We start from the raw sequence: 22,184 nt of genomic DNA on the forward strand, positions 1-22,184 counted from the left end.
GACGTAAAGGACTACACTTGTCTTGGGACCAGAGTCTGAACTGTATCCCCTTGAACAGAAGAAAGGTAAACTTTGAAACTTCTTCATGGAACTTTCTTACGCTTGGGGAAGGGAAGCTGAGAGAACGCTGTGAGCTGGAAGAGGCTCAGAACTTTGAGTTGAACACTATTTTCTTTGACTTTGACATCCATATCCATTGTTTAGCTTTAGTTGTGAGAGTGAGGATAGGTTTTGGACACAGGCGGACTTTTAAGTTGAACTCTTTGGCTTTACTTAGTTTTGTTTAGGTAGGGAAATCCCACCTTAGCATAGGGCAAGCTATGTCTACAACCACCCTGACATACAAGTTAATACATATCTTTTGTTGACTTTTAAGTCTGTTGCCTGTGTCTTACTTCGTGATGCTTTCACAGATGTTAAATATTGGAGATATTTACAATATCAAATGTTTTTACTATCACCACCATTTGCACTTGAGGCCTCGGCTTCTAAACCACGTCTTAAACCATTCCAGTGGCAGACTCGGAGAAGACATTGTAAAAAAGCAAAAGCAAAAATAAAATTCACATTTTTGCACAAAGTTCCGAACTGTACCTGCTATGTAATTGACAACCAACGTATCCCACAAACCAATGATGCTCTCATTATTGGCACAGTGCTGCCTGGCACCCTGCAGTTCAACATTAAATTCTGGATGGCGGAAAATGTCTTAAATCTTAATGTGACAACAACAGAACAATAATGTGCTCACTCCAAACACGCAGCATAACCACCCCTAGAAGTGTATCTCCTTTGTCAGACCTCAAATCCTCACCTTTAACAAAGTGAAAACCCTGTAATTTACCATACGCTCCGCAGTAAACCATAAAAACAACCATAAACTACATCCACCTCTTCATGTCTGGACAGAGCCTTACTACAACTACTTATGCAATGCTTGCAGCAAAGCTGGAAGATTGCATAGTGCTTCTGGGCCGAGCATTGAAAAACAAATCACAAGTAATGTAATGAGATGTAAGTGGTTTTGTATAGCACCATCCGCACCTATTGGTGGCCTTGCTGCGCTTGGTTCTGTAGGAAAAAAGAGGGGATGTGTTCATTAGCGGGACAGTGGGAAAGGCAGATGAGAAACCTGTGGTGTTGATGGGTGGTTCTGAATTAACCAGTTACTGAGGGCCAATCTGCTTTCTGTGGATTTGGCAGAAGAAACTTGGGAGTATGTTATACATAGGGAAGAGCCCAAGATCTGATAGGCTACAGCACTTTGGGTCTGTTTAGCCGCTGAGCTGGGACAGTGTGACAGGGCTAAAGGGAAGAGCTTAGTCGTTGCTCGATTAGGATTGATGTACTAATGGTAGGACTATGGTGGCTGTCTGTGGCAGGTTTTTGGGTGCAGTGTAAGGTGGTAGGCGATCTTAGAGGTGAGTTGGTTAGTCGAAGAAAGAGGGGAGTGAGTTGGAAGAAGAGGGAAAGGGGTGGTGTGAAACCTCATGCATTACAATACCTGCTAAGGCTTATGGAAGGGGGGAATTTAAGGTTCAGTGAAAGGGCATCTTAAATTTTGAGGACTGCAGTCACTCATTTCACTTTCTTTAGTATGTTGATTAGCAGGTTGGGAGATGCCAGAAACTTTAATTTAGCATGCTCAAGTGCTATGCTCAGTGGCCTGCTGGGACGTTGTCTGGCGATGCAGTGCAAGGCATTTGTCAGGCATTTATTGGGGCATGGACAAGAATTCCTGCTTATTTCGCCTCGAGGTCTGCCCTGCTCTCTCCCACAATCCCCACCCTCTTCTCACACATTCCAAAATTAAATCCCTCTTCCCCTGCCACAAACATCAATGACTCACGTTGGTTTTGATGGGCCACCAGGGCTTCGGTTTGTGAGCGATGCTGAAAACTGGCAGGGGATTCCTCACAATGAAACGAGGACCAAAAAAGATGGAAGGTAGAGTGCGGATCCCTCAACGTCTTCAATCAATACAAAGCAGCAAAGTCATAGTCATACCTGAAGACCAAGAGGACACCTGCATTCATTTTATCTTGAGACATCAGCACTGACTTCCACTCAAAGACCAAATCAGTATCAAACACCTCACAACCACACACACAGTCATCTGCAGGATATGGCGCAAGCGTATTACGGCCACAATCAACCTCCACAATTCCGGGCTCAAGTGATTCTGTGACTCTTGCACCCGCAGCTCCACATCCTCTACAGGGGTGGACCCGACTGTACACAGACACCGGGAACAGGTTCACCTAGACACTATTCAAGTAAGGCTACGTCTAGCCTTCAGGTTGACAACTATCCAGTCTCTCAAACACTCCAACACTTAAAGAGAGTACGAAAGCCCCCAATTACAAAGCATGGCTTTTGCCTCAGATGGTTCTACCATCATTAGAAGGCGCATAATATGATAGGATGACAAAGCTTAAATTACGATAGACTGGGATATTTCTCATTACAAGATGTCAAATACCACATATCGTCTGTACATGACAAGAGTGCCAAGTCAGGTGCCCTCTGTAGATTAATCATCCCCAATAAATGCTCCTTGTTGGAAGCCAAGGTGTTCTATCTTCCTCTGCATGGAGGGCACTGGGCCAGGATATCCTCATGACTTGCGAGGTCCTTCCCTGTCCTGGAGATGCTAATGAGGTCAGGATGAGTACAGTAGGCCGATGATTGGACGAAACATGAGGAGCCATGGAGAATGGCATCGATAGTGCCCACAGCTGTGATCAGACTAGTTCCTCTGGAAGGGCGGCCTTCTGATTCCCTTAAACCAAGGGTTAGAATTGAAGCCCGCTCCATGAGGAGCGAGCCTGGGTGCATCCCATTCTGGATGTTTTCAAGATGAACTCAGTGGCAAGGAAGTCCTGGGCATGGGTCTGCTACCGTTTGCTTGACCCCTCACCATGGAAAAGTGCAAAGAGGTAGAGAAGCCTGGAGCTTGTTAAACAGCACCTGTGTAAAGAGGCAAGAATGGGGATTCAAACAATACAATGGGAGTCATTTTATAATGAGCAGTGTGGAAGTGCTGTTACATTTTATATTCCGCTCCAGCCCATTTTCCTGCGTCCTGAGGAGTAGAAGGGCAGCCAATGGGAGACCGCATCTCGGCTTTGCTTGCCTCCTCCATCTTGGAAGAGCACTTGGTTTTAAGTCTACATGAAATGTTCATGCAGACGAAAAGCAAAAGATTCCAATGGAATACGCCTGGATTCAGCTCCTGCCAGCAGCCAGGTGGATTCCACTGGAATACACCTGGATTGGGTTCATTGGAATGCGCCTGGATTCAGCTCCTGCCAGCGGCCAGGTGAATTCCACTGGAATACGTCTGGATTGGGTTCATTGGAATACGCCTGGATTCAGCTCCTGCCAGCGGCCAGGTGAATTCCACTGGAATACGCCTGGATTGGGTTCATTGGAATACGCCTGGATTCAGCTCCTGCCAGCGGCCAGGTGGATTCCACTGGAATACGCCTGGATTAGGTTCATTGCGATACGCCTGGATGCAGCTCCTGCCAGTGGCCAGGTGGATTCCACTGGAATACGCCTGGATTGGGTTCATTGGGATACGCTTGGATTCAGCTCCCGCCAGCGGCCAGGTGGATTCCACTGGAATACGCCTGGATTGGGTTCATTGGAATACGCCTGGATTCAGCTCCCGCCAGCGGCCAGGTGGATTCCACTGGAATACGCCGGGATTGGATTAATTGGAATACGCCTGGATTCAGCTCCCGCCAGCGGCCAGGTGGATTCCACTGGAATACGCCTGGATTGGGTTCATTGGAATACACCTGGATTCAGCTCCCGCCAGCGGCCAGGTGAATTCCACTGGAATACGCCTGGATTGGGTTCATTGGAATACGCCTGGATTCAGCTCCCGCCAGCGGCCAGGTGGATTCCACTGGAATACGCCTGGATTGGGTTCATTAGAATACGTCTGGATTTAATTGGAATATGCCTGGATTCAGCTCCCGCCAGCGGCCAGGTGGATTCCACTGGAATACGCCTGGATTGGATTCATTGGATTACGCCTGGATTCAGCTCCCGCCAGCGGCCAGGTGGATTCCACTGGAATACGCCTGGATTGGGTTCATTGGAATACGCCTGGATTCAGCTCCCGCCAGCGGCCAGGTGGATTCCACTGGAATACGCCTGGATTGGATTAATTGGATTACGCCTGGATTCAGCTCCCGCCAGCGGCCAGGTGGATTCCACTGGAATACGCCTGGATTGGGTTCATTGGAATACGCCTGGATTCAGCACCCGCCAGCGGCCAGGTGGATTCCACTGGAATACGCCTGGATTGGATTCATTGGATTACGCCTGGATTCAGCTCCCGCCAGCGGCCAGGTGGATTCCACTGGAATAGGTCTGGATTCAGCTCCTGCCAGCAGCCAGAGAAGCGTAAAGGCGATTGCCCACTGCTTTACTCTTCTCTTTTGCACTCTGCTTTGAGAGTAATGAAAATTGCATGCAGGGTACCCGACTGCATGGAAGTGCAAGCGTTGGCGGTCCCCTGCATTCCATTTCTGTGTTTTTTTGAACATGTCCACTTTTATTTGTAATAATTTGTCCAAGCATATGGTCTTTTCACAAGTGCACAGCATACATGTTCCAAGGAACTTCCTCTCTCATCTTTACTGAACTGCTTATACTTGCAGACCTGCTTGTAACATTGAACAGCTGTTTGCCGTAGTGAAATTAACGAAAACCATGTAAATTCAAATAAGATTCCAAAACATGTTATGCACATGTTTAGATTTCATCAGTTGCAAAACATTGGGATTTAAAAAATCAGCGAAACGTGCATTACGTTGCCAGCTTATAATAAGAGCAACTTCCTTGCAAAACTCCCGTTAATTCCTGTTGCAGTCACTGCTTAGGTTGAGGATCTGCTTCTTAACATGACCTATCAACACATTGTAAACGAGTCATGCGGCTGTAACAGGGGTAGGGCCCAGGCAAGCAAACAAACAGGAGCCAGTTGCCCATGAGCTAATCACAGGTTGTAAAATGCATTTCAGAGCTACTGTGGGTTACAAGGAGTGCTTACGTTTGGAAATGCAGGTCTTGCTTCAGCATATGCAGCACGCGCTATAGCTCACCCCTGTCTCCTGGGGATATTGCCCTCCTTTTCACTGCCCTGGTCTGGTCCCAGAGATAGGAGATCAATTTTACGTGGAGGACAGTGATCAAGTCACGTTAGGGCTCAGTTTCGAGTTCCTTGGAGCGTAAATGAAGATGCTATAGACTTAACTTGGTCCGGTTAAGTCGTTAAAGACTTGGGAGCTCATGTTCCATGCACACGTAGTGTGAATGAATGGCGTAAAACCTTGTGTAAGGCCGTAACGCCATACGTTTACGTTAAGGCTCATATTCAACCATTTGTATGGTAGAGAGGAAGGGCGGAACGCAACTTGCGTTTCCACCACCTCCTTCCGCTCCGCCATACGAATGCTCCAGCATCTACACGGGCATGGATTTTCATGCGGGCTCAAGGTTGGGCGATCCCTCTGGGGTCTGCCTGCTTTATGCATTGCAGCTCCCAACCGTTGTATAACATCAACACTGGGATGCCACCAGTTTGGGGGTAACTTTATAGCAGTTGGCTGGATGCTGGGTAACTCGGCAAGGTCAATGTACAGTGCAAACCTATGGCCCGAGACGGGTCATTATTTTGCGATAACGACCCCTCCCTCACTCTGTAAGTCTATATCACTACAGCACGTAGAAGCAGGAGGAGTCCAGCAAACATGGAACCATGTTACATTATCACTGAAGTTTCTCCTGCCCAGTATTTAAAGCTCGAGTGTTAAGACTGGTGGCTCTTCCATCTCACAGAAGCCCTATTGCCAGCGCAGGAGCACTGCCCAGGACACGGAGAGACACCAGTGCAGGTGCGGAGCACTACTGCCTTGACGTTATAGTCACAGTGCCAGCGGGTGCAAGAGCAGGGCCACTGAGTGCTCCCAGCAATGGCGTCACACCCCTTCATGCCACAAGCAGAACTGCCTAATGCTCATATGGGAAGTGCTAAACGATAGAACATAATGGTGTCACTAATTCCAAGTATGCTAAAATCATGTGCCAGGACAGGACTACTAGAGCAGGTCAGCATGCTCACCATCCAGAATAACTGGCCTTTAATCGGGCCCCTGGAGTGATGCGTCCGCCCCTAACGACTCAGCCCAGGAAAGGACACCAGCCTATTCCCCGACTTCAAACACCTTGGAATTTGGAGTTGTGGGTAATAGCGAGAAGAGAGCAAATGTGACAGCCTTTCATTCTAGTTGCAACTTTGTTCCATCATGCAAAATATTCCCCAACACAATGATGCAAACACACGGAAATGGCTAGCGGCGCATCCAGACAACAGACGCATCCTGAGTGGCCCTATTGTTCTGGGTGCAGTGCTAGCACGTGCCGCAGGGGAACCTTTCCCTTCTTGCTCTAACACAAACACCACGGTCCATAGGAAGCCATGAACCCCACCCCATCGGGAAGCACTTTCCTGCCTGTATGGCTGAGGTGGCTGCAGAAAGTGAACAGAGGTCTCCACTGTGTGGCAAACAGAGGTTACATGCAAACAGAGACTATTATTCCATACACACACTTGCATGTCAGTGAGGAAGGGAGATGCACAGTCTCTGCACACATGATGCAGTATATTGCGTAGTAACAGCATGGTGCCCAGCTGCTGGCAGAACCGCTCTACCTTCAGGAAGTCCTAGGCACATGTGTTAATGGGGAAACGTTGTGTGCAACAGCCAACAGCCTGAATTGGAAACCTCCAGGGCCATCTTGAAATGTCTCCATGAGAACGATGGCTCGTGGTCCTTTCACCTGCAAATATTATGCAGGTCGTCTGCATAACTGGGCCCATCGGCCATCTTTGCTGGGGCTGTGGGTGTCGGCCTTCCTCGTCACATTACATGTTACAGTATAGCTCTGGGGTACCTACCTTTTCCTCTCCAAATTCGAATAGTTAACAGAACAGATGTGGGTAACAAAGTTGGCGCTCATGCTGCGCCTAATCTGGAGGTCATGGACAAGCTTTTGCGGCACAGGAAGCCCTGTTGTTCTCCTGGGTATATCTCCATTCTTGTCCTTAGTCGCTCCGTTAGTGTGGGATCTCCAACCACCCGTATGCCTCACAACGTATGGACCATTTCTCCTTGCTTTTCACTCCTGGCACTGCCGAGGTCTCCAAACACGCAATATGCGAGTTCTGTGACACAGGGAGCAGGCTCCCATGACTCTCCTTATGCTGCCTGTTCTGCCTTCTATGCGTAGTGTGGTCATGGAGTGCGATGAACTGCTTCCTCGGCCTGGCTTTACCAAGTTCACCGTCTACCGCTTGCCCTCTATAGAATTATCGTTCCTGCACTTCACCGTCCTTTCATCTGAGTCCTACTTGTACTGCGCCTTCTTAATAATAGCATGCAGTCAAAACGGTAGAGAAGCAGAGACAAGTTCCCCCAAACGAATATGCACATGTTCGCCTGCTCACCTGCCAGCAAGTGCACGTTTCCTGTCGACGCAATGCGCCAGGTTCATCGTGGCGCATGCTATAGACAGTAGGCATTCATCATGTTAGGTGTTGAGGAGTTTGGTGCACATGGTGGCTTCCTGCTTGCTTTTCCAAAGACTAAGTAGTATACTTAATAAAACAACACGGTAAAGCTGCTAAAAAAAGAAGAAAAATGCACTCAACACATAGCCTAGTGCGCTAAATCAGCGGAGTGTTTTAGCAAAAACTGGGGTTCTGTAGGATCAAGTCACACCTCTAGTTTAGACCATATTGATACATGGTTGATGAAACAAGTAAAATATATATATATATATATATGACCACATATGCCCCAATGTTTTCAGTTTGTAAATTGTACTGATTTAATGTTGAAAAATGCTGTCACAGAAGGTGTCAATGAGTTCAGTGACAAATTTGAACAAAAAAGATATACACCAAATCTTAAACATCTTGAAAAATAAGGTAATGGTGGCAAGTGAAAAGAGTAGTAAGCGAAACACGAAAACCCAGTGATCAAAAAGAGGAGGAAGAGGGGGAAAAAGGAAAAAGTCCTCTGGTTTGAAGAGGAATAGGAGAGGATAAATGAAACAGATTCATAATAGCCATTGCATATATTCAAATTGTGGACAAAATCCAAACAACTCAAATCAAATGGAGGTCAAAAGTCCCTCGATTCTTTGATATCTGTTATTGGATATTAATGTACAATTTATTCTAAAACCAGTCCTGAAATTTCATAATTGTCTTTGAGAATCTTTCTTTGCAGGACTCTTATTGGGAAACCCCCACTGGGTAGTCTACTTACACACGTAACTGGTTATCAGAGGCTTACTATTTGCAATCCAGTTTTGACATGATGTCAATAATGCATGCTGTGATACCCATGTCCTACATGTGTGCCTGCAAAATAGCTTGAAGGCAAAAATTCAACTCCCAGTAGAGTTTGCTCAGCCCTTCAACCATGCAAGTCTGTTACACTGAGTTCTATGAAATAGATTAGAAGCAGAAGGAGTCTGGCAAGAAGAGGTTTATAGAAATGCAGAGGCGTTGTTAGGCGGGGGCAGTGGGGGCTATAGCCCCCGGTCTTTTGGTTGTAGCCCCGGATAGAAGTTCAGGTGCTATAACCAAAATGCTAGCTAGCCCCGAGTCCCGCCAGTCCCGACATTAGCTTAGCCACTGATCTTTTCCAGACCTACCAACACCCCTGGAGAAATGTGATATTGATGTCATGTGCAGATTGTATTTTTCACAATGCCTTGATACCAAGGCAGGAGTCCCGCTCAGCAGGCTTCCTGTTTTGTCAACAGTTCCAACGCCTTCTTTATGCTCAGATGTTGAGGCAACAAACCTCTCCTGGCAGTCATGGGTTCCTCCTTCCTGGAGCCGGTCCCAGTGATTGCAACTGTTCTTTAGTTAGGGGCCAGTGGTCATCTATATATTTAGATATATTGAAAAAACAAGCCTGTTATCATTGCCCCATAGACGGGACCCTTATTAGAACTTTGCCTCACAGCATATGCTTGATCAGCAAAGAATATGCATTTACCAAGCACTGGATCCCGCACACGTCAAACCAAGATGCCAATCTCTGCTGCTTTGAATGTCTACTCCTTTTCTTTGCCCATCATCACCCGCTGTCCCCCATGCCAACCTGCCTGCACTGGCAGTGAGACTTACTGGCACTTGTTTGTCTAACTTGTGAGCTTTTATCAGGGGTAGATGTTGGGATCCCCCTTGAGTCTACTCTGGCACCAGAATCATTCTAGCAGCTTGACCTGTCAAATCAATTGGGATGCACTTCCCATTGTGAACAGCATTATATTCACGTGTACCATCTGTGCTATTTAATGTAATTTACCCACCAACACTTTGCGTATGTCACACAACATAATGTACCACTCATAGTTGTGATGGACATCTTTTTTTGTTATAAGATTCATGGTCATATCATAGCTTTCATTAATTTCATTGACATGTTTCGGCCATATTAGCTCGCCACAATGGACTTCTTCAGAGCTGAATTGTTCCCATTTGATCTATTATTCCTAATACATCAATCACATAGAATAGTCTACTAGATTTAAGGTATGGTATAGTGTAAAAGACTACATTTTAGTATGAGAAAGCAAAGTACTAGCTTAGTAACATAGAGTATGGAAGAGTATTGCATAGTGCATTATTTTGAGCCCATTCGTCTCCAGGAGCAGTGGTGAATCGCCTGCATGCCTCACAATGTAAGAGTTGACAGCATGGTTTGCAGACTGATTTCATTCATGGGATGAACACATCAAGACTGGGATGACTATTTTAGGTGACAGTTGCCACTTTCTCTTGCAGATTTTCATCACAGTGAATTGCCTGAGCACGGATTTCTCATCCCAAAAAGGAGTTAAGGGGCTGCCGCTGATGATTCAGATCGACACCTACAGCTACAACAATCGCAGCAACAAACCCATCCATCGAGCCTACTGCCAGATCAAGGTCTTCTGCGACAAGGTGAGCTGCTCTACGGCCCTTCTTAAAGGTTCTGTGATCACAGTAGGAGGGGCGTTGATCCCATCAGGCAAATGCAGTGTCTTCATCATCTGCGCGGTCTTCATCACCTTGTACTTCTCGTTCTATTGCCCCTGTTGACTTCATGTAGCCAGCGCCCAGATGCCTCAGGGCTTGTGCGCGCTTTATAAACGCAAAATAAATCCATTTCTGGGGTGTGTAATGTTCTGTACCATATTTCACCCTGTCGGAAGCTCCTGCACAGCAATCAAACACACACGGCAGGTGTCTAGGGGGTGAACGAGGATGGAGGATGTGGGAGGACAAGAAAGAGAACAAAGGGTAGGCATGTTTCACAGTTTCACAAGAATATTGCATTTCAGATTCCTCTTTAATATATAATAAGAACATATTTCCTAGAAGTCCGATCAGCAGAGTTAAGTTATTGGGCTTCCAAAACCTGGTCATTTCAGGAGACAGTTGGACCCGCCATGGGAGCAGGGGATTATTAGTCAGAGAAAGCATGGAAGCATAATGAATTCTTCACTTATTTGCAGATTTTTAGGTGATCTTGTTGAATTCTTGGGTCAAGTGTGAGATTGTTCTTGAACCCAGGGTCGTTTGGCGCCTTGGGTCCTGCCACTATAGTAGATTCTGCTTGAAGATTAATGTGTAATTCATTCCTTGAACTGCAGATTCTAGGTCACATGTTCATATGTGTTTCTAATGTATGCAGAGCCAGATGACTAGAACACACTGGTGGGTCTCATTACGAGTTTGGCGGTATTCTGGTAAACTGCTGAAATACTATCAAACGGAATTACCGTTATCACCACTTGGTCCCACAGATTTACTGCGGGATGACAAGTGGTGTTAGTGCGATGTAAATCCCCACTATCCATAGCACTCCATGGAGATTTAGACAGAATCAGTCGGTGATAATTCCGTTGGTGGTAATTCTGCCGATTTTGACAGTTAGGTGGCAAATATACCTCCAGTATTTCCCTGGAGGTTTATCCTTCACCTTACCACCAAACCTATGGTATATCGGTGCGGTAATGCGGTGGTAACACAGCGGTAACAGAATTACCACCAGGTCACTGCTGTTTTATCCTGCACCGCCATACTCGTAATGAGGCACACTTATGTGGTTAGCATCAAAAAACATGATGCTTTGGTTCTATTGGGATGCAATGGAGGGATTTTACTGATGGTGTGATGTGCCTTCTCTTTTAAGGGAGAAGTAATTTTGACGCTTGATTTTGACCTAGTTGTAGTTGCTCTATGTGCTTTTTAGACATTAAAGTGCATGAGGTCTCTCGAGTTCCTGACATTTTAAAACTGGTTTGGGAGGAGGGCTTCCAAGGTTTAGAAAGCAGCTTAATGAAAAGCTATTGGTTGGTTTTGCTTAATGATATGATATCATAGGTTATTTATAACGCACATAATACCCAGAGATTTCTAAGCACGGACCGGGGATCGAACATGCATTGCTCCGTGCCGTCCTGCTTCCAAGGCGAGCACGTTTTCCCTGAACTATCCTCCAGGGAGAGAGAACTATCATCCTAATCACAGATGTTTCTTTTTCGGAAGCATCTGGAAGGCATGGGCGGCTTGAGCTCGTCCAGACCATTTCTATGTTCGATGTAAGCAGAGTGAAAGATCTCGGTTGGGTTCTATGCCCTTTTCGGTATACGTTGTTCACACCATAGTAGATTACCGAATTTCACTGAAAATATATGCAGGGGGTTGGGTTAGGGTAATAATTAAGGTGTGGGGATATGAGTGGGTCTGCGGGGGTCTCTCCCGCAAATATTTGCTGGGAAATGTATCTAAAAGAAAATCGATCAAATCGTCCTCAAAAAAGAAGAAGAAAAAATCACATAGATCCCCCTTTTCAATGCAAATCATGGTCTGCATGTCAATTGCATAATTTTACAGGTACTGAATAAAGTTCAATCAAAGTGGCTAGTGGCTACATATAAACGCACTGAAAAGTCAGTGAAAGCTGGTTGGTCCTTCTGTGACTTCATAGGTTACTTTTTGGGATCATGAATACATTGGCCTCACTACAAGCACTGCCACCCCCGCGGCAGAGTCCATCACTCCGGATCCGCTTGAACGTAACAATACCACTGTACAAACTCTTCACGAACGGAGTGATGCCACTCTAAACAAGCCCCGTCCCCCACTGATCTGCATATCTCCGCCACACGTGACACAGCCCCAGCCACGACGAATGCAACCACCATGGATGAATCTCGTGCACCTAGCGATGCCCCAGCTATATCACATGCTTCCAGTGCCACTACTCGCGACCTTGACTACGCTACTGTGCACATCATCATGTGCTGTTGATGCCACCTGCCAATCTGTCCACTCCGTCTTGAATGTTGCCACTGTATTTGAACCATGTGTTTCCCTTAATGTCCCTATGAACGAGTCCCCCCGCTGTATACTGTGATCTCGCTGCTGCCTCATCCAAATTTGACCATGCCATTGTGTTTGATGTGAATGATGCCATTGTATCTGAATAATGCGCACCTAATGACACCATCACGAATGAGCCCCTCTCCTCTGTTGATCCCTGTGATTTTGTTGTTGCCACATGTAAATTTGACCATGCCATTGTGTTTGATGTGAATGATGCCATTGTATCTGAATAATGCGCACCTAATGACACCATCACGAATGAGCCCCTCTCCTCTGTTGATCCCTGTGATTTTGTTGTTGCCACATGTAAATTTGACCATGCCATTGTGTATGATGTGAATGATGCCATTGTATATGAACCATGTTCACCTAATGGCACCACTACACACAAGCCTACCCTTCACGTATCCTTCAATAGCCCACAACAACCAGCTATGATCAAAGGTGGACTCATCAATGCCAGGCAATTCTTAGCACATGCCCTCGACAACTCCAACCTCATTATGTTGAACCAACTAGACATACTTGCCATCACAGAAACATGGCTGCATGCTGCAGCCGGCTCATCTCTATCCTTAGCCATCTCAGAGGGATACACTATATATAGGAAAGATAGGCCCCTCACCAAGGGAGGTGGGGTGGCCCTCATAGCGAAAGCCAACATGTCCATCAGAGAGAACCAAATCCAACCCTTCACATCTGGGGAGTTACTCTGTTACTCTCAACAAACTCTCGCTAACTAATACTGCTTTTACTTACATTCTACATCATGTACATACCTCCAGGCCCTATCCAATCCTTCGACGAGGATTTAGACCTCTTCCTATCAAGCAATACCAAACAATCTACAAGAATTATCATCCTAGGAGACTTCAACCTAGGCCTCCATGATAGCTCAGACACCAATGCCACAGCTATACACAATACAATTACTTCACTAGGATTCTCCCAACGCATCAACCTCCCTATCCACAACAAAGGCAGCACCTTGGACTGGCCCGCGGATATGAACGGCATGACTAGCATCATGGCACTCCCCTTGCCCCATTTCTGATCACAATGTCATCACCTTCTCCATCCCGAATCAAAATCCTACCAAAGGCCCGGCATAACTCGCCCCAGCCGCTCAAGCAAGAAACAGTCGCAACAACAACCACACCAACATACTTCCCCTATTGCAGCCTATCTTAGATCACACTCATTCAGCCTGCAACCCCGCCTCAATCGTCGACCTGTACAACACCACCCTCCTACAGGCGCTTAACAAAATAGCACCTATGAGCCCCCGCAAACCAAAACCAGTAGTTCACCTTAACTCCAGGTACACACCTAAACTCAAAAACCTAAGGTCAATCAAGCGGGCAACAGAGAAAGCTTGGAAAGCCTCCCCTACCAAAGCCAATAGAGAGTTCTCCCTCACATCAGCTAGAAACTACAAACAAGGCATACTCCAGGCAAAAAGCCTCACATATAATGAATGATATGATATGATATGATATGGCATTTGTAACGCGCCTATACACAAGTGTTTCAAGGCCAATGCCAAAACAGGCACCAAAGAACTCTTTGCCATTCTGCGAGAACTTGAATCCCCAACCAACCCACTAGAAACCTACCACAAAGACACTACCTGGTATACTGACATCCAATAAGCCCTCTTGCTGAAAATATCCCAATTACAGGCAGAAATTGCCAACAAAAAAAACAGGATACCCCCTCAGATACTACAGCTTACAATAACAGCCCAAACAAACAAAATCCTCAATTCAAATGCATGCCAGTGTCCATCCCGGAGGTCCCCAAGATCATCTCCAGTCTCAAACCCTCGAGATGCCAAGGTGACATCTGCCTCGCTCCCTTCATCAAAGACTGCGCTACCGAGATTGCCCCTTCATCACCTCTCTCATCATTAACTCCTTCACACAAAGAATTGTGCCAATTAATCTAAAAGATGCCTGTGTCCTCCTACTCCTCAAAAAACAACTCTAGATGCTAAGATCCCTAACAACCTCTGGGCTATTACCATCATCCCTTTCCTCCTAATAATACTAGACCGAGTTGCCTACCTACATACTCAAGAACACCTCGAGGCGAACAACCTCCTGGGATTCCGCCAATCAGGTTTCCGCCCTAGACACAGAACAGAAACAACACTCCTTGACTTAAAGATTCAAATGGACGAAATCATGACAGGGGCAACCTAGCTGTCCTACTCCTCGAAGACTTATCCACGGCCTTCGACCTAGTAAACCATAAAATCCTGTGCCAACACCTTTCCACTGCTGGCCACTTCACCCCTAAAGCCATAGCATGGATTGAATCTTTCCTCTCAGAACAGACTATGAGTTTTTTTCTAACATAGTTGATGCCACACCTGCGCCAGTCCCCTGTTGTGTACCTCAAAGATCCTGCGTGTCACCCACACATATGACATCTTTAACAAGCCCTTGGTCGACCGCTTAGACGATCTGTAAGTGTCCTACACTAACTATGCGGATGACACGCAGATCCTACTGAACATCACAGGGAACCACGAGGAGGATTCTACTATCATCAATAACGTCTACCAAATCATCCAATCCTGAATGGCACAACATGAACTATGTCTGAATGATGACAAAACGGAGTTACTACTGGTAGGGACCCAAACTCGGATAAAAGAACTCAATGCCAAATACAATACCTTCACAATAGACGAAACCCCATCACTGTCCTAAAAGAGGTGCAAACTTTGGGAGTCTACCTAGACTCCTCACTAACACTCACCAAACAAGTCAACGCAACAGCCTCATCTGCGGCATACACTGCCAAGCTCATTAATGCATGCAGACCATACCTCACACCTAGCAGCTGCATGTCACTAGCTAGAGCTCTTATCCTTTCCAAACTTGATTACTGCAACGTCCTCTTTGCAGGCTGATCGGCTAGCTCCAAGTCACTTAAAATAACACCCTATGTGCGCCACTAAATATATCCTAAAGAGAGCACAACTCTGAAACAAGACGCAAAACATCTTGGCTACCAGTCCAGGACCGGATTAGGTACAAAACCTTGTCCATTGCCCAAATGTCTAGTCAACAAGGATTAGAATCATATCTTTGAAACAAATTATATTGTTTTATTTCAAGAAAAATTAAGAAATTATCTATCCTACTGTTAAATCTTTATTGGAATTCTGACGTGGTAGGATTGGATATTTTTCTGAATGATATATCGGAAATTTTAGGCCCATGGCTGTCGGCCGGTAAACCCTGTGTGATATTAGTGGGTGATTTAAACTCTGATTGTTTGAATAAAAGTAAAACTGACAGAAGTCACAATGTAACACAATATAACCAATGGGTAAAAATGGAGATCATTATTTCAAGTGTCGGACCTAATGACCGTGAATGGTAATGTAACTTGGGATTTACAGAAAAAGGCAACCTGGAAAAGAGGTGCTCAGTCATCGATTATTGGTTATGTGATTCTATGTAGAGCTATGGCCACAAAACAGAAAAATCATCCACCCACATTTATTCGATAAAGCATTATAGGTTAGGAAACAAACCTACAAAGCACCAGCTTTGGCAGTTAAAATTAAATCAAATAAATGATGAGAATGATTGGGAGAAGAGAACTGATTTAGCAAGAAGGTATAAACAGTGGATTCTGAATCATAGACATCTACTGGCACAAACAGATGGCGAGATGATAGTCAATTCCCTCCCTCAAAATAATTCACAACATTTTTGGACACCAATAATCATGAAAAATTGCAAACCAAATTTCCGAGTAATGGGCTAAGTAAACCAAATTGGCTAAAACATTGGGCAGAAATGAATGGGTGAATCAACTCCTATAAGATTACACATGATTTAATACCTTCGAATATAGATTTTGAGAGGGTGAGGATATAGGAAGACTCATTGTAAAAGCCTCAAATTCTAGGGCTGCAGGCGCAGATGGTCTGTCCAACACAATATTAACACTGAATACGGGACTATGGTCAACACTGTTAACATATCTATTTAAAGATATATTAAAAACTGATTAATGCCAGTAACTTCGAAAGAATCAATCATAATCCCGATCCATAATAAAGGTAATTGTGCATATCCACATAACTATGGATCCATAGCATTACTGAAGTGTTACAGTAAGATCTTCTCTGCACTGATTCTGGAAAAATTGGAAGCTTGGACCTCGGAAAAAGGTATAATTTCCAAATTTCAAACTGGTTTCAGGAAGGGGATGGTGACAACACTGAATGGTCTACTTTTATCGGTGCTTAAAGATAAGGCACAGTCTTGTAAATAAACGTGCATATCCTCTCTCTATGTGGCTGAGATTGATTTTTCAAAAGCTTTTGATACGGTTAACTGTCAACTGCTTTGGCTTCAAATAAAAACATTGAAAATTCCCCCTCCACTATTAGCCATCTTGGAATATATTCACAGGGATATGACGATAAATGTCTGTTAGATACCTCTGGTAATTTGACAGAAAGCTTTAATACAATGAGGGGATTACGGCAGGGATGTATTTTGGCTCCCTGCCTGTTCAATTTGTATTTATCAGATCTTAAAGAGGCTCTGTCTGATGTGGCACTGGTTAGCCCAAAAAAAGGAGACCACAGAATTAGTTGGTTAGCATATGCTGACGATATTGCCCTCCTAGGTCTCACACCAATTGGACTCCAGTGACTGCTAGTGGCTCTGAGTGCCTATGCAGGAAGAAATTACCTGGTCATCAACCATAAGAAGTGTAGCATTATCGAGTTCCTCAAATATAAGAACAATGGTCCTAAATGTAAATGGGCTTTTCTTTTACAGCGCAACATAATAAGGAAACATTGGTCAAAAGAATTGAAAATAAAATAGACCAATTGGTTTTCCAAACGAAGAGACAATATTGTAATTGGAGGGTAGGGTATGGAAAAGAGCCCTAAATTTGCCTCCTTCATTGCCCATGAACCTATCACGCTATGAACGTGGTCGTTCCAGTGGAGAGTCGTAACCCTTGTGGGAACAATCGACTCACCTTGCAAAAACACTTTGTATGCAGAACTTCAATCATCAATGCTTGATAAGTCATCCAAATTTCTTAACATGATGGAGTCATTTGCAATTGGTACTTTAGATCACTGTGGAAGAGAACAAAATGAACTAATTGAAAATCCACTAAAGGTGAACAAACATATAAAAGAAATGGATTGGATAGACACTATAATACGAACACGTACTTACAAAGTGCATTCTACTTTTGCACAAGTGGAGAAAGCTCTGAGATTTGTACCTAAATATCTCATTCAATATCCTTGCTCGATCATCAGGGAACAACATTTGCGGCTTCAGTTTAAATCTCTTGCCCATGGAAGGGAGTTTACACATTTGCTCAAAAAATTGTAACCCAGACATTCATTTTTGTAACTTCTGTAAGGTTCCAGATGTTATACAAACACTCAAACACATATTTGTTGAATGTCCTATATTAGTGGAAGTGATAATAAAATATTTGGGGCATTTATTTAGAGGGAACATTTTTCTATAAAAGATATTTGGAATAGTGTAAGCATAGGTCATGAACTCTTTTTCTCTATTGAAGTTGTGAGAATGTTATAATGAAATAGGTATGTTAGGTGTCAGCTGATATGTGTAGTTTAGAAAACTTAATGGTTGAATATGCATAATGCTTTTTTCTATTTTTATAATGAAATTTGAAAGATGCTTAAATGTCTGAAAGTTTAATTTGTTTTAAAATTGTTTATATATTGATGGATAATGTTTTTTAAAATGTGTAAATGTATAATTGTATTTTGTGAAAGATCATAGATTTGATCATAACACAATAAAAACATTTTTTTAAAACTTGTATTCAATTAATTCTGTGATGTTCATCCTCTTTCACCAATGTGCTTTGACATTGCCCCTTGAAGTTCATCAACTTGTCTTTCACACTTCCTTTTCACTTAATTCATAAGTACTCATTACAGGCTTTTACTCTGTTAATAAATGCTTCTTTACGTTTTTCACTGTGTTCATAACAGCCCATCATTCACTTTCCACTCGGGCTGTATTTTCACATAATTTCCATATCTTCTCTTTGGTTCTGTACTCAATAAATGTTGTTGCATTTTACAAAATACTTGGCAGTTCACTATTCAGTATTCTTCCGTTCAGTCTCCAAACCTGATTTTTAGAAGTTTCAGTTTGATAGGTAATAGTAAATGTCCAATTCCCGCCCCGGAGCGCTCCAGTTTGAGTGTTCCCTTTTCCACACTCACTGGTGCTCGGCTGCTCCTCCAGGCATCTTCCTTCTTTTTTCCGGCTTCCACTTGCATTCTGCAAACACGTTGGGAGTTCCAGCGAGCAGCGCTTGCCACCTGTGAACCTCGCTGCAGCAGCCCACAGCAATTCAGAGTCTTCTGTTTTGCCCAGCTCCAGCTGGGAACATGCAGCATGGGGGACTGCAGGGGCTCTGACCTTCTCATGGCCCACTTGGATCGCAGTACCTCTCTCACCCCTCTGCAATACACAAAGTCCTCTCCATCGGCCCCTCTCCAGCCTGTTCCTTGCTTCGCAGCTACATCCTTCTCACCAGGCAGGTCCTCCTCTCCTCTCTGCCAGTCTCGCATTTTATGCACCTGTGGCCACATAATTAGTTGCAGGTGCAAGTCCTTTGTCTGACCACGGTTATACCTATTAACGGGACATGCCTGACCCTCACAATGGTTTGCCTCCAGTCGGCTTCCTCGTCTCTGTACCAAAATGGTGAAATTGACTAGACATGTTCATTACTCCTAGTTGCCTCTTCCTCATCCCAGTTGTAAAGGCATATGATTGTCGGACAATTGATGTGTTAGTAAGGGATAAAGATTGACAATACCCTATGAAGGCAGGGGCAGGGTAGGGCTCATTCTCATAAGGGAAAGGGAATACCATGTCTCACCTGAAGACATCCTCCTCCCACTCCCCAAAGTCTCTCCACCCTGTGATCCTCCCTTGCATATCCACCCCCAGGATCAGGATCCAAGATCGATGTCCTTTCCCGGGCCACCTGGGGAGTAGATGGGAGGAGGCCATCAGGTTCCTCACAACAGCCACAAATTGAGGATAAAATCAAATCACTACTAGCACAAGGCATAATAGAACGTGTCAAAGGACTGATGCCGTGGGTTTCCCCAACTATGCCGGTACACAAAAAAGAGACATGTGTACGCATTCATCTGTGTGTAGACATGCGCTGCCCAAACCAAGCCATCAAGATAGAGAGAAAGACACCAGACCCGAGAATGACAAATATGATGCATTTATTAAATGAAACCACAGTCTTCTCGAAGTTGTACTTAAATAAAGCGTATCACCAAGTAGGGCGTCTCGATATGGAATGACCTTCATAACCCACCTTTGTTTGTTCAGATTCAAATGGCTTAATTTTGGGATCTCAGCAGCTGCCAAAATATTTCAAAACGAAATTCACAAAGTCATATGCCATGTTCTGGTACGTCTGAATTACAGTGATGACATGTTCGTAAATAGGGCCAATGAAGAAGCCCATGATTATACTCTCCAATGGGTTTGTATGGCCCTACAATACGCTGATCAAACTTTAAATGCCGACAAATGTGAATTTAGCAAGTTCGCATTAAAACATTTTGGACACATATTTTTCAACAATGGACTTCAGCCCGATCCTGAGATGGTCCAGGCTATTGTCTACATACTTGTAGCAACTACCACATCAGCAGTATGGTCTTTCTTGGGGATGGCCAGCTACTGCACTAGGTACGTTCTGAATTTTCCGTCCATCGACACGCCACTGAGACTTGTCACTGGAGCTGGTTCCGTGTTTCAGTGGTTCCCTGATTGTGCTGTAGCATGTTGTGTCATCACAGAACGCATATCATCAGCTGCCTGTATGACGTATTATGATCCAGAACTGGAAACTGAACTCACTGTTGATGCCAGCCCGATGGGTCTAGGAGCCGTCTTGGCACAAGATAGACCGGGTTCCTCATCACCATGACGCAAAGTGCCACATGTCAGTCGCAGCCTGGCTTCAAAGGAATGTGCATTCGCAGGCTGATAAGGACAGTTTTCCAGTGGTGTGGAGGTGTGAACACTATCGTCTGTTTTATATGGAAAACGCTTCACCATCATCACTGACCATCAAGCCCTGATGACAAGGTACGGACAGCCCAGCGCCAAGATGTATCATGGCTTGCTCGATGAGTTCTTCAGCTACAAGAGTATCAATTTGACATTATTCAAGCCAGGAAAAGGCAACAATCCTGCTAACTTTCTGTCTAGACATCCTCTTCCGAACAAGGAATGTGCCCAGGCGTCGAAAGTTGATCAAATACCTTGTTTACAATGCAATCCCAAAAATGTCTCTATGCCCACCATCGTGGCTGAGACACTGAGGGATGAACTGTTGGCAAAGGAAAAAAACAAGTATTTTCAAATCGATGCGCCTCCCAGCTGGGGCAGAAGCTGACACACCAGTTGAGGAGTACAAAATGCTACTGACATTTGCACTCATAAAAGATGAGCTGTCCTTTTCACCGCAGGGTCTACTCCAGAAAAAACATAGGATTATTTCCATCATCTTTGCAAGGAAAGGTTATCGAGTTGGCACGTGTAGGTCACAGAGGAATAGTCTAGAACAAGGGACTGCTGCACTAGAAGGAGTGATTTTGCAAAATGGACTGCAAAATAGAAAAGGATCTAGAGGGGTGCACTATTTGCAAATCTACAGCACTTAGAACTTTCCTGGAACCGCTAAAGGTGACGTTTCCCACGAATGTTTGGGAAGAGGTGACTGTTGATCTGTTTGGTCCGCTCGCTATTGGCAAATATGTGCTGGTGGCCATAGACGAGATGTCTCGCTATCCAGAAGTGCAATTGGTATGCTCCACGGGAGCCTTGTCAGTCATTTCAGCTCTTGACAAAATGTTTGCGGACTACGGTGTGGCAAACATCGTAAAGTCGGAGCAATGGAACCCCTTTCAGTAGGATTGAGTTTGTGTTATTTGCTGAGTGTTTAGGTTTTCACCACACGACAGTCACGCCACTATGGCCTTAGACCAATGGCACGGTGGAAAGATTAATGGCCAAACGTTGCAAATTTGCAACATCACAAAATGATCTTTCATGCTGGCTATTTGTAATTTACTTAGGTATTGCAGAAACACTTCTTATAGTACTATAGGTATCTGCCGTCTGAACTCATATTCATATGGGAAATCTGCTCCAGGCTCCGCAAGTGGCAGTGAAGCAGGGAAAGGGTGAACTATTCAGAAGAGCACAGCAAGGAGATGATTCAAACAAGATCAAAATGAAGAATCGTGCAGATCGACCAAGAGGGGCTGAGGAAATGGATATGCATGTGGATGACTGTGTCATTGGCCGCCAAGCACAGTCGCATAAGGCCATGCTTGCATTTAATCCTAGTCCATTAACAGTGACGAGTGTAAAAGGATCAATGGTTTCTGCAGAGCAGTAGGGACATTCCATCACAAGAAACTCTTTGTTCTCCAGAAGAATAAGGCAGGATGGTTGATCAACCGATGATGGGTCCGGTCAGCAGCTCTGACTACATGGATGGGGACATTGACACTACCAATAGTGGCTGTGAAGACAGCCGTGATCTCTATGAAAGGAGGAAAGTGTCTAAAAGAATGATAAAGAAACGCGTTTGCTGGATTGAAGGGATGGGTGAAGAATTGCAT

At 44.7% G+C, this 22,184-nt stretch overlaps 1 protein-coding gene across 1 annotated transcript in view; it reads left to right on the top strand.

Annotated features, from left to right (window-relative positions):
* GRHL2 (grainyhead like transcription factor 2) overlaps positions 1-22,184 on the top strand; it is a 567,062-nt gene that overhangs the window by 379,299 nt on the left and 165,579 nt on the right. Inside the window, exon 9 of the mRNA XM_069621448.1 lies at positions 9,884-10,042. Within this exon, the coding sequence (XP_069477549.1) occupies positions 9,884-10,042 (159 nt within the window). The remainder of the gene's footprint in view (positions 1-9,883; positions 10,043-22,184) is intronic.

This window comes from Ambystoma mexicanum, chromosome 5q (assembly GCF_040938575.1).
Source record: "Ambystoma mexicanum isolate Mex_15411 chromosome 5q, UKY_AmexF1_1, whole genome shotgun sequence".
Taxonomy (NCBI): Eukaryota; Metazoa; Chordata; class Amphibia; order Caudata; family Ambystomatidae; genus Ambystoma; species Ambystoma mexicanum.